A 14,387-nucleotide genomic window follows, 5' to 3' on the forward strand; every position below is an offset into this window, starting at 1 on the left:
CCTCTACAAAGTCCAGCTAGAGGAGGAAATCAGCAGAATCCTCATCAAACTTTACAGGAGTTGGCACACAGGATGGGAGTATATGACGAAACCTTTCGATCATATCTTCATAACCTTAGGATGACATGAAAGCTAATGAGTTCCTCATGTCCTGTCCGAGGGAAACATGCTCAACGGCTAAACATCTGCTTATCGTTGATGTCGCGACATAATAAAGCCTCGTTCCTGGACCAAATCTTGACATATGATGAAAAATTGATCATGTATGATAACTGGAAGAGGAAGCATAATTGAACGACTTCTGGTTCGGTCTTGTTGACTGCTAAACCGGACATTAAACAAAAGAAGGTAATGCTATGTGTTTGATGGATCAGCGTTGGCATAGTCCATCATAAATATCTAGAAAGCGGAAAACCGGGAACAGGTCAAAACTCCCACAGCCAAAACCCCCACATTCAAGAAATGTCAAAACGCCCACACAAACGGTCATAACCCCACACACAAGTGGACAAATCTCCCAAATGCACGAACGGTCATAACTCCCACAGCCAAAACCCCCACACTGGTAATCGGTCATAACTTCCAACGGTCATAACTCCCACACATAGCAACGGTCACAATCTCCACATAAATGGACAAAACCCCCACACAAATGGACAAAACTCCCACATGCAGAAATTGTCACAACTACCACACAAATGAACAAAACCCCCACACAATCGGACAAATCTCCCACACTCTGAAATTATCCCGGTTGTCTTGCCCTTGTACTTTTTAATAACATTTTTTTATTCCACTTAGACTGATGTTGCAACTATTCTTCTTGCACTGTTTTCTAATGACAGAAACACTAAAGTGGGCGTCATAAAGAGCCGCAACAAAGACGTGCAATCAAGATCATTTCAGAGTGTGGGGATTTGTCCGATTGTGTGGGGGTTGTGTCCATTTGTGTGGCAGTTGTGACAATTTCTGCATGTGGGAGTTTTGACCATTTGTGTGGGAGTTTTGTCCATTTATGTGGGGATTATGACCGTTGCTATGTGTGGCTGTTTTGTCCATTTGTGTGGGAGTTATGACCGATTGTATGGGCGTTTTGACATTTCTTGAGTGTGGGAGTTTTGGCTGTGGGGGTTTTGACCGTTCGTGCGTTTGGGAGATTTATCTATTTGTGTGGGAGTTATGACCGATCGTGTGGGCGTTTTGACATTTCTTGAGTGAGGGAGCTTAGGCTGTGGGGGTTTTGACCGTTCGTGCGTTTGGGAGATTTGTCCATTTGTGTGGGAGTTATGACCGATCGTGTGGGCGTTTTGACATTTCTTGAGTGTGGGGGTTTTGACCTAGACCCGGAAAACCATAACAGTTGAGGTCTACTCGTCACAATTGCAAAGAGTTTCAGCTGCACTGCTCCAGAAGCAGCCAGCACTGGTCAACAGAAGAGGATTTCTCCTTCTCCATGATATTGCCAAACCTCACACGGCAAACACAACTGAAGATGTGATCAAAACATTGGGCTGGAAAGTTCTGCCTCATTCACCCTATTCCTCGGACATCTCTCCATCGCACTATTACCTGTTTTTTGACCATGGATAAGCACCTCCGGGAACAGCAGCTCCGAAAACGCGACGATGTGACAAAGGCTGTCTCACAATTTTTGGACTCCTGAAAAAAGGATTTTTCCCAAAAAGGCATTTATAAGCTTGTGTCTCGTTGGGAACATGTCATTGAAGCCAATGGTGATCATTTCAAAGAATAAATTGAGTGTTTAAGATTTTTGTGGGCCGTGTTTGAGTAACGAAAACCTCACGAACTTCCTTGTTACCTGATATAATGCAAGGAAAAAGGAAATATAAGTAATTTTGAATAAAGACTGACTCGTTTCTTATCTATTGATATTTTATTATGAGAATCGTATACTCATGTTAATCGACTGAGGTAGTTGGGAACTACTTTACGTTAACAGTGCTAAATCATATTCTAGTATGAAGGAAATATTACCGCACAATGGAAATATTACAGTTATACTATTTAAGTGAGTACTAAAACTACCTAAAATTTAACAATTTGTATCACTTCTTTGAACAATAGGATATCTACCTACAAATTTCGTATTTCTAGGTATTCTGGGGTTAAAGGTTTGTCACTCTGATTGTGAAAAACACTCCGCACTCCACCGTTTGCGAATTTCACAGGCACATTATACTAGTCCACTCCTTTGAGCATTAGGCTAACTGCCTACCAAACTTCGTCTTCCTAGGACTTATTGTTATTGTTCCCTAGGTAAAGGACAGTGGAAAAGATTATTATTTAAATTTTAAATATAAATATGCATCAACCCCTAATCCAGACAAATACCATGATCATTACGTACAATATAATTTTGTAAATTGTTAATGTTTGGATCAATATCAATTCGTATATAACAGTACAATATTTAATACAAAATTTAACAAAATTATGATCTACAAATATCCAAAATAATTTGTTTATACGTAAAAATTTTGGCATGTAAAAATATTATACACAAATCTGCTGACTATTCGTATGTTACGAGTGAATTAAAGATTAAATTCAGCTCCATCTGAACACAGCTGAATTCGCTTTGACGGAGTTCGAATAAGTTTTGGTTAGCCAATAGTAAACATTTCAATAGCCAATAGTAGAAACCACGTTTCAAACCCTTTGGCTCGGTTTGACGACAGTTTAGTTCGCTTTCTGAACGGTACGGTTTCGGAACGGTTCGGTACCAGTTTGGGATCGGTTCGGTTTCGGTTAACCGATCCAAACCGGTTTAAGTGGCAAACCGAAAACGCGGTTTACGTTTTCAGGAACCGTTCACCCCTACTTTAGACCCCTTAAAAACTAAAAAGATTCACTTTTGCCAATTTTCCTGTGGGTTAGCCCCGGAAGCCTACAATCACGCCAAATTTAGTCATTGTAGCCTTACAGGAAGTGCCTAAACATTTTAGTATGTAGAAAATGTTCCATATAAATAACATGGGAAATATTATTCAGTTCCGCATAAACCACTCTAAAGTTGGAAATTTTAAATTTTAGTGATTTTGTTAAATCCTATGGAAAATGTACATGCATATCTAAATTCAAGTTTTTACTCCAATTCCAAGTACCTAAAACATGAGATCATAGGACCAAAAAAAAAAAAGGCCCATTTAAATAACATGGGAAATTTCTTCATGCCCCCCTTTAGACTCCCTAAAAAGATTCGCTTTTGGAAATTTTTCTGTGTGTTAGTCCCAAAAAGCTACAATCATGCCAAATTTGAACTTTTCACGTCAACCGGAAGTAATCGTTATCTTACGTCAGTGAATGAGTTCATGTAGTTTTATAATATAGTTAGGAATAGGATAGGATATGCACACAGATGTTTTTCAAAATAAAGGAAACACCTGAAAAAAATGCAACTTACTGCATAATACGGCGAGGAGTGACCACGGTGATGCTGCAAAACAGCATTAATTTGTCGTGGAATATAGGCATATCATGTGGAATAAAGTCATGAATGGTTTTCATAGCAATATTGCACCATTATTCATGCAGTGAAGCACTTCATTTCGTCAACAAGGATATAAGACGATATCTGCTCTGGCGTCTGAACTCTAGAACTGACCACAGGTATGCAATAATGTCGAGGTCTGAGGATTCGATTGGCCAAGAGGGCAGAGATGTACGCAGAGGGTGGGTCCTGGGGGTCCGGATCCCCCAAAATATCGACTTTTGTGTAAATTTAGCCTAATTTTAGGGGCAATTTTAGAATTTTTAATATAAAATACCCCATATTGAGTTTGGTCCCTCCCGAAATAAATTCCTGCATACGCTACTGCAAGGGGGAGTATTTTAGTCCACCCTGCTGCTCATGAAACACCGGCTCCAGCAAAGTGAAGTGGCGCATTGTCATCTTGGAAAATCGCGTCAATGACTGGAAAGAATGGTGTGTTAGTTGAAGTTTGCCGGTTTTACCGTTAGATGTCTCTAGCAATGTGTATACATTTCTATGATGCGGCATGTACGTCATTTGTTTCTGTAAACATTAACCTTCAAAAATACACAAGTCACATTCAGCCAACAGAATAGCATCAGAGTTGTTTACCTCAGTGAATATGGTGAGTTTCGTTCCAAGTAAATCACATTTGCGGCATGCATTGCTGTTCTTATTTCATCAAAAGAAAAAAGCAGCTGAAGCTCATCGGTTGCTGGTAGAAACCTACGGTGAACATGCTCCAGTGATTAGAAAATGCGAGACATGGTTTTGTCAATTTAAAAGTAAGTGGAGATTTCGATTTGACAGACAAGGAACATCCCGGTGCAGCGAAAAAGTTCGAATACAGGGAATTGCAGGCGTTATTAGATGAAGACCCAACCCAATTGCAAGCAACATTAGCACAAACACTAAATGTGACTCGAGGAGCAATTTCCCAACGTTTAAAAGCCATGGGAAAGATCCAGAAGTATGGAAAATGGGTGCCACACCAACTGAGGGATAGACAAATGGAAAAGCGAAAAACCGTGTGTGAAATCCTGCTTCAACGGTTCGAAAGGAAATCATTTTTGCATCGAATTGTGAAGGGGACGAAAAATGGATTTATTTTGAGAACCCGAAGCGAAAAAAATCATGGCTTGCACCTGGTGAAGCCGGCCCATCGACGGCAAGGCCAAATCGCTTTGGCCGTAAGACAATGCTCTGTGTTTGGTGGGACCAGTATGGTGTGGTGTACTACGAGTTATTAAGACCTGGTGAAACAGTGAATACGGATCGCTACAGACAACAAATTATTAATTTGAATCATGCGTTGATCGAAAAACGGCCGGAATGGGCCCGAAGACATGGCAAGGTTATCATGCAACATGACAACGCGCCGTCTCATACCGCTAAACTGGTGCAGGACACATTAAAAACACTTAATTGGGAAGTATTACCGCATCCGCCGTACTCTCCAGACATCGCCCCGTCGGACTATCACCTTTTCGCCTCGATGGGACACTCACTTGCAGAGGAGCGCTTCGCTAATTTTGAAGACGTTGAAAAATGGCTCGTCGAATGGTTTGGCTCGAAAGAGAAAAAGTTTTTTTGGGATGGTATCCATGATTTGCCTAAAAAATGGGCAAAGCGTGTAGAATCCAATGGTTATTATTTTGAATAAAGCAATTATGAGATTCCCTGAATATTCAGTGTTTTCTGTCTCGAAAAAAACGGCAAATTTCAACTAACACACCTGGTATATATAGCAAGCGAGCGAGAGAGAGAAAAAGAAAATAAAACACTGATTTGATGTGCCGACAATATTTTACTACTCAATTACCAGGTCAAAAAAAAACTTTCTAACATTTACAGTAGTTCATAAACATTTGAAGTGTTTCATAAAAGTTTTAAGTACAATATTTTCTGCTATAATGAGTATCATAATCTTCTAATACTCAACGAATATGTACTAATGCTCTACAAGAGTAAGTTTGCAAACAACAATATCACATTTAACCTAATTTATAATGAAAACGATTCAACTGAAAGAAAAATTCTTTGCGGAATTAATCTCAATTATAAAGTGTTTTACTTACATACTTTTCTCTTTTCTTCGTTAATTTCTTCATTCGTCTTCAGATACAAAAGTCACAAAATGAGATGTACAGATATTGACACAAAAATACAAAGATATTATAAGATAAAAATATTTAGTCCCTTAATGTGAGCTAATGCTCGCTTGAACTACCTAATCCTTATTCTTTGTTTTCCAATCTTCAATAATTCTCAATATACCATATGGAAATTTTGGAGTACCGTAACCAATTCCTTTTATTAAATAAAATATAACGTGTAAAATCTAGAGGGTACCCATTTCTCTTTAAATAATTATCGTCAAATACAATGTAGGAAATGGTATTTTCTTTCTTTTTTTCTTTTTAATTTCACCTTATTGTAACCTACCAAAGTATTTAAATTTTGTTATATTAAACCATTATGCATTTCCACTGTCTGTTGAATTAATGTTGTGAAAATAGGAGTTCAGAGTAATAATATTGGTTGTAATTTCCTTCTTTAATACAAATCTAATTATATATATATAATTGAAAATCACTATGTTTGTGACTCTAAATCTCCTGAACCGCCCGACCGATCTCGATCAAATTTGTAACATGGATGAGGCTCGAGGCTGGGCTGGTTTTAGGCTATTCACTTTGATGGTAGAACAGAGGGGTGGCGGAGGGGGGTATAAATAAATAAATAAAACTTAATAACTCCTGAACCACTCGACCGATCTTGATCAAAGTTTCAACATAGATGACGTTCAGGCCTAGGATCGTTTTTATATTTAAATTTGACGGATCAACGTAGGGGACGAGAAGAAGGGGAAGATATATAAAAATCAATTTATATAAGACTGAAAGTGACTATTTTTGTAACTTAATAACTCTTGAACTATCCGACTGATCTCAATCAAATTTTTAAGATACATGAGGTTCGGATCTGGAAACATTTTTGTAATTTCACTTTAACGGTAGATTCTTGGGGAGGGGGACGTATAAATAAAAACTAATAAAACCACCCAATCAATCTCGATCAAATTTTCAACATACATAAGGGTCGGGCCTTGGACGTTTTCTATCGTTTCACTTTGAGGGGGAGGGGGATATATATATATGTAAAAAATTAAAATAAAAATGACTGCCTTTGTGACTTCATCACACTTAAACCACACGACCGATCTCAATCAAATTTTCAACATACATGAGTTTAGGGGCAGGATTACTTTAGTCTATTCACTTTGACAACACAGCGTAGGGGACGGGGTAGAAATGTATAAATGATCAAAAAGACCGATATTAGTGTTGATTCCATAGTTTTCGGGATCGATGAGAGAAACAGTGACACTTCTGATGCTGTTTCAATCCAAGTTCAGCAGCCCTAATAGTTGGGGAGGGGGAGGGTACAACGTAGGGGAGGGGGATAAACATTTAAAAATGATCGAAAATGACAAATATTAGTGTCGAATTAGTTTTAGGAGCAGTTGAGATTAACGTTGACAATTCTGATGTCATGTACCGCAGCACGGAGGAGGGGGAGGGGGATCTATATATAAAACTGATCGAAAATTATCAATATTAGTGTATAATCCATAGTTTTCGGGATCATTCAGATGAACAGTGACATTTCCGATCCCGTTTAAATCCAAAATCAGCCCCGCCACTTGGGGGAGGGGGATATATATATATGATCGAAAATTGCCACTATCAGTGTCGAACTTATAGTTTCTAGGTCGCTTAGATGAACAGTGATACTTTCGATACCGTTTAAATCCAAATTCAAACCTGCAACTTGGGGGAGGGAGAGGAAGAGATATTTAAAAATCATCGAAAATGACCGATATTAGTGCTGAATCCACACTTTTTGGAGTCGCTGAGATGAACGGTGATACTTCCGATGCCGTGGCCCACAAAATGGGGGAGAGGGAAATGTTATATATATATATATATATATATATATATATATATATATATATATATATATATGTGTGTGTGTGTGTGTGTGTGTGTGTGTGTGTGCGTGCGTGCGTGTGTGTGTGTAAATGGTCAAAAATCACCGATATTAGTATTGAATCTATAGTTCTTGCGAGCGCCGAGATGAACACTAATTGAAATATTTATTTATTGAAATATTGAATACGGAAAAAATATTTATTTCTGCAGTATTAGAACACGAATCACACTTAATTCACAACCAAGAGAAAAGATTGTTACTACGTCATAACGCGCCCAAACATGAACAAAAACTGTTTAAACATGCTTGCTGCAATAAACAATAAAAAATTAATGGCAATAAAATAGATGAGATACAAAGATGTGCATAAAAATTATTTATTTCAACCCAGCGAAGCGGGTAATATATGCTAGTAAATAAATATAATCATAAGCTTTTAAAAAAACTTGTTTTCAAAGAACGTTGCAGATTGAATTTTAATTCACCGAAGTTAGATTTTGTTGGACTAATATTGCACTTCATTACAAATGATTACTGATGTTTCACCTACATCTAACACTCACAAAGTTTTATTTTTATTATTATTTTATTTTTTTCATTTCTAATTAAGTTCTGTTATTACTAAGATTTTGTACATCTAGTGCGTCAAGGCTAAGACTGCATTCTTCCCTTTCAGTCTGCATTCTTCCCTCAAAGTAAGCGACCATGTTTCGCAAACATACAGCACAACAGGTATAATTTACTATTTTATACTGTATATTTTAAGCTTGGAATTTTTCCGACAGAATTCGCGACGAGAAAAGAATTTGGACTGAATAATAGCACGAATTTCGCACTTTTAGTTGGCATTTGATGCTTCGTGGATATGGTTTTGGTATGTTAATACTGATTCAAGATATTTGAAAGTATCCACTATGTTGAAAGTATTATTTGACGTTTTGACGTATCCATAATTTCCAGTATTAGATCCTGGTGAATTTCCATGTATTTAGTTTTCTCTCCATTTACCATGTCCCTGCAAGCGTTTAATAAAACCTCTGCATTTTTTCTATTGTTCTCCTATCATCCCCTATCAGATTTCTATCATCAGCATACGCCATAGCATGGTGAATACCACTCAGCTTTAGAACCTGGTTGCTATTTCTGATCTTCCTTATAGCGTACTCCAAAACAAAGTTGAATAATCATGGCGACAACGCATCTCCTTGGCCATCCTCGAAGTGAAAGCTCAAGGACAACAATTTTCCTACTGGGACTACTTTGGGATTCATTTAAACACATCTTAATTAATCTAACTAGCTTTTTCGGTATATCAAATTTGACAAGACTGTTGTACTATAACCGCTACCAGGTTATAGAAATATTTTTTGTGGACGCTCTGTATATTTCGTAGAGACAGTGACTATTTTTTCGATTTATACTTTATTCTGCGACGCAAATCAGTTCTTTCTTCGGTGGGAATTGCTTCTTTCCCACACAACTGGACAAAGAAGACTTTCATTGCTTTTTCATATATATATATATATATATATATATATATATATATATATATATATATATTTAAAACGTTGCTTTTGGTGAGAACATTTCAGCGAATGACGAATCTTTTCAGTGTTTCTCCCTGACTTATTATTATGCACAGTATATATTCTGCAGTTATTTGGAACTGAATTAAGTGCTTTCTTTAATCGCTTATGTAAATATTGCAACAGTTTAGAGAAATACTGGCTGACCAGATGTTCAAGTGACCAAAGTGACGCCAGTCACGTTGGTTTTGCAGTTCCTTATCTGTACTTTCTCACGCCCGAGTTATCGCAGTGTCTCGTGCATCGTAGCCAGTAGACTAAAATTAACATAAATTATTTTCTATATTCCGTTTGCGTGTGCATACAGGTGAGTTAACTGAGTGATTTTTGGAATGAACTGCCAACAGTTTTTAGTCGACCACTGCAGCTCGTACCTTGAGCTTTAGCGCTGAGGGAGTTTGACCCCGGTATTGTGTGCAGCCACCACGCACGTTGCGTCGGAAATCAAGTATGATTTTGTGTTGAGGGGCACAAGCTATTAGCCGGCGAAGGACGTTTTCTTACGGCTAGCCCCAACTAGTGAAGTCCCAGGTTCTTAGACCTTGTGCGCACATGTCAGTTATATACGCGCCCTCCAACATCAGCATTCTACTTTCTTCTTTTTCTAATTTGCTGAAGACTCATCTTTACGCTTCAGGATTGTTTGGCTCAGCAACTGGATTTCTACATGGGATCATCCCGGCAACTTTTCCCCAGTGCTAATCCCCCAAGTGCGTCAATGGTGTGAGAGAAGCATTCGTAGTGAAATTTCAGATATAATCTCATATATATATAAAGGGCTACATTGCATTAAAAGGGCAAAGTGTGATTTTAGTAATGAAGATTATTCTACATATTATGTGTTGAGTGTTGTGTTCATTTCTCTTCGTTATTTTTTTTATACAATAGCATTCTAATAAAGAAGTATAGTGTTATTTAATCCAGTGTGTTTTCGTTGTTTGTGTGAGTGGTGTTTGCGTGCGTTATGGTCTGGATGACCGTCTGATCGTCCGTGAGGTTTTTGAGACGAGACACCCGAACCTCTCAGTGCCTAATGCTCGTCTCATCATTGAGACCGACGAGCGATTTAGAAGCAATTTGTAACCCATCTTGGAGAGGTCCTTCATCGTCCTATCCAGGTAAGTTCAGGTATCAGGAAAATACTTATTGGTAGGACCATGAACCACGAACAGCGACTCGAACACGGAGTGGTTACAGTACAATATTCTGCTCCTATATGAGTTGTAGGCTTTTCTGAAATCAATAAATAATTGATGTACCAGAGTATTGTATTTCCATTTCTTTTCAAATATTTGATGAATGATAAACATCTTGTCGGTAGTACATCGATTTAGCCAAAATCCACACTGATAATCTCCAGTAATTTTACCTGCATATAGGGTCAATCTTGCTAACAGTATATTTGAGAGGATTTTATAGGATGTTGACAGAAGAGAGATGTCTCGATAATTATTACAATCAGTTTTGTCGCCTTTCATGTGAATTGGAACAATGATCAATTCTTTCCATTCTTGTGGTAATCCCTTCCTGTTCCAGATGAGGACAACGAGTTTGTGTATTTCGTTCCGTAATTTCTCGCTTCCAAGTAAAATTAACTCAGAGGTTTGAAAGCTGAATATATTTACAAACTTAAAACTGAAGGTGGAGAAACTGAGAAGTTTTGACCTTAACCACGAAAATACGTAGGTCAGCAGCGAAATGGTACTTTTCATAATGTATAATTTTATCATCATCAACCATTTCATTTTCCGAAGTTTTTCGTTTTATTTTTGCATGTCCTTGAGGACAGCGCACTGATGAAAACATAGAAAATGCAGAAATTTGAATATCGCACTGTGAACAATTTTAACTAAAAAGAACGTCATCATCTGAATCTAGTAAGATACAGATGGTGATCAGAAAAATGGAAACACCTGAACGAAATTGCAACTTACCAGATTAATATGGTGTCGGGCCACCTTTCGCCTTCAGAACAGCCTTGATGCGACGTGGGATGGAGGCACAGAGGTCGTGAATGGTAGCAAGTGGAATTTTACACCATTCCTCGTGCAGGGCATCGGCCAGTTCTGTGAGAGAGGATGGAGGTGGAAATCGTCGCCGGAGTCGTGTTTCCAAGACGGACCACATATGTTCAATTATGTTGAGATCTGGGGATTGGGCGGGCCAGGGGAGGTGTTGAACTTCATCCCGATGTTCCTCAAACCACGCTGCAACAATGCCAGCTGTGTGAATGGGTGCATTATCATCCTGGAAGATGGCGTCATTGTCCGGGAACAACATCCGGACCACAGGATGCAAGTGGTCTCCTAAAATGGTCCTCAAGTGGTCGTCCGCTAAGTGTAACCACAGGACCCAATGAAAACCATGATATGGCGGCCCACAGCATCACCGAGCCGCCGCCATGTTTCACAGTTGGGCGGAGACACTGCAGATCATAAGCTTCTTTGGGCGTTCTCCACACATAAACACAGCCCATGGTTGGGAATAGGGTGAAGGATGACTCATCCGACCATATCACACGTTTCCAGTCCTCAACGGTCCAAGTTGCATGGCCGCGGCACTATTTGCGGCGTGCGAAAGCGTTATGGTCCCTGATGAGCGGTTTGGCCTGTGCAACACGAACCCGTAAGTTCATGTCATGTAATTCGCGGCGGACTGTGATTGTCGAAACATGGTGAGGGAGGTGCTGATTGAGTTACCATATAGACGTGGTAATGATCATGGAGCTAGGAAGATGGAACAAACACCATTCACAAGCTTTTGCACAACTGAACACAAACAAAAGCGGGCCTAATAGCTCCAGCATGCATAGTTTTTGAGATCTAGCATAAAACATAATCCAAACATTTAAATTTTTCAGGGCTACAACCATCGTCACGAACGTGCTTTCTTCGTATTTTTACCATGTCCTCACTTTTTTATCCATGTAATATCAGTCATGATTTTTTTACAATAGTTTATTCATATACAGAATTACTTTGTGGTATAAGCAGCAATTTTTAGCACTTTGCCCTCCTGAGATATTACGCCCCAAAAATTGCATCAAAATCACAAACTTTAACTGTCGGACCCCCATAAATCTACGGTGCCAGTAGTATCATAGCCGAGAATATTTCTGCGAACTCTTTACATGCAATAGTATTCAGCATAAAACTTATGAACCCCCCCACTTTATGCCATTCCAAAATACAGCCCCTTCAAAAGTGTAATTCTTCTGGTGATTTCATGTATTGGTTTCCAATCCTGCACATTTATTTAGAAGCAAAAGTTTATATTCTCCGTGTACCTCAGTCTCTCCTGTAAGCATTCGTTTTTGTTTGGTGTTTGTCTGATTTGTATGTCCTGAGCAACTGTGATTTTCGTAAACGCTTACAAATGCAAAAATTGGCACTTCACCGACAACAAAGATGGCCGCCATTCAGGAACACTTGCACATACGAAAGCGTAAATGATGTTATTGACCTTCTCATAAACACGGTTCGTCACAATCAAATTTTTATAATTTTCGAAGATGGTCAAGCAACCATTTTCACTATTTTTAGACCACTTCAAATGAACTGACCCAAAGGCAAAAGCAAAATACAAGACAAATAAAACTACAGCGTTTAAGAGTTGCTCTCCGTGGAGTCGATTTTGATGATGATGTTTTTAATTTTAAAACCATTTGTTCCATAACTGAGAAATAACTCACTTTTATTCTTTTTTATACAGGTAACCTCAAAAAGTTGGCAGCACTGCACTCCATTCGAGATGGTGACGAAGTAAGGAGAAAGTATCATGTTCTTATTGTGGAAAAATACCTGCAGAGAAAATCAACAATATTCATACAAACGGATTTTCGAAAAAAAGGTCTGGAGAAAGCATTTCCAATAGAAAAACAATTCTTGTGCTTGCGAAAAAATAAATCAATAAAATAAGAAGTGTAAGTGATCAATAGGTGATCTGAGAACTATGACGGACGACAAATTGGAGCGAGTGAGACAGTGTGTGCTACAATGCTCTACTAAAAAATCTAATCAACAGCGATCCACCCAAGTAGGCATTTCTACAAAGACGTTATATAAAATCCTCCGACGAGAACTGTATCTCTTCTTGTATAATATTCAGTCCATTGAGCAGCTATTCAAAATGAATAAGCAAAGATGACACCAATATTAGAACTGTGTATAGATTTCATGAATCCCCAACAAATGTTATGGGCTCCCACAGTTCTCAACTCCGTTTTTATAAAAACAGCCACGCAAGAATTCAAAAGTCACTAAATTCCTGTACTATCAATGGACTAAACGTTATTCTTGTCACCAATGATTACTAAGGAAGTTACTGCATCTCTTTTTATCTAACTTTATTTATTTTAACTTCTACAAAAGTTATGATTATTTTATCGCTGTCGCGAATTTCAAACTTGAAAAAAAAATCACAATTAATGGAAATTAAAAGAAAGATTTTTTCACGAGACCCAAAATGCCGGAAGCCTCCGACATTTGATGGGGTTGTTGTCCCCGTTTATGAGCGGCCCTGCCAATACTCCAGAGAGAAAGTATTGGAAATGGTTGAAAGAGATTAGATTGACTAACTTTTTTAAGAAAAAAAACTCTGACAAGTGTCATGTGTAGATTCATGAACGCATAAACAAATAGATTTTTCGATTTTGGAAAAAAGGAACTGCTGATGAAAACTTTGAGATGCTTCTGCAATTACTAAGAACTACTCTGTGGTGGGGATTTTGCGCTGACATTCTTGTGGGTCCTTACTTCTTTGAGAATGAAGAGGAACATTACGATACGTGACTATACTGTAAGATTTTGTTATCCAACCAATACAGAATAAACACAGGTATAAGCACGATCTGGTTTCAACAGGACGAGACAAATGTTCAGGTTAACGACAACTTTCCAGGTTTCCAGGGAACCTAACCTCCTTTAAAAGAAACATCTAATGTCCGCTGGGATTTCAAGAGTTCTTCTCAAAAAAAAAAAATAAATAAATAAATAAATAAAAGTCAGAAGAAAGCCTCACAATATTCCGGAAGTGAAGGTTCAAACATCATGAACATTCCGTTCTATGTTCTCACAGCAGCTAGACGAAATGCTGCACTTCGTTTTGTTAAGTGTGTGGAAAAGGAAAATGCACACTTGAAACACATTTCACTCGTGCCGTCAAGCAGCTTGAGACTGAACTGTGCTAAAGAAAAAATTATTTAGCTATTCTTTACTATGGAACAAACAGTACAAATTTACGTTAATTTATTAGAAGTTTACAGCATAACACAAATATCATCTGAAGCAGCTGAAGTATTTCAGGTACTGTCT

General features: G+C 38.2%; 1 protein-coding gene across 1 annotated transcript in view; it reads right to left on the reverse strand.

Moving 5' to 3' along the window:
• Window positions 1-1,942: 1,942 nt before the first annotated feature.
• LOC145674297 (glycosyltransferase 25 family member-like) overlaps window positions 1,943-14,387 on the reverse strand; it is a 95,623-nt gene continuing 83,178 nt past the window's right edge. The window contains exon 6 of the mRNA XM_081744148.1: window positions 1,943-2,273. Coding sequence (XP_081600274.1) covers window positions 2,264-2,273 — 10 coding nt within the window. The 3' untranslated portion in view covers window positions 1,943-2,263. The remainder of the gene's footprint in view (window positions 2,274-14,387) is intronic.

This window comes from Thermobia domestica, chromosome 17 (assembly GCF_964235325.1).
Source record: "Thermobia domestica chromosome 17, izTheDome1.hap1.1, whole genome shotgun sequence".
NCBI classification, from domain to species: Eukaryota; Metazoa; Arthropoda; class Insecta; order Zygentoma; family Lepismatidae; genus Thermobia; species Thermobia domestica.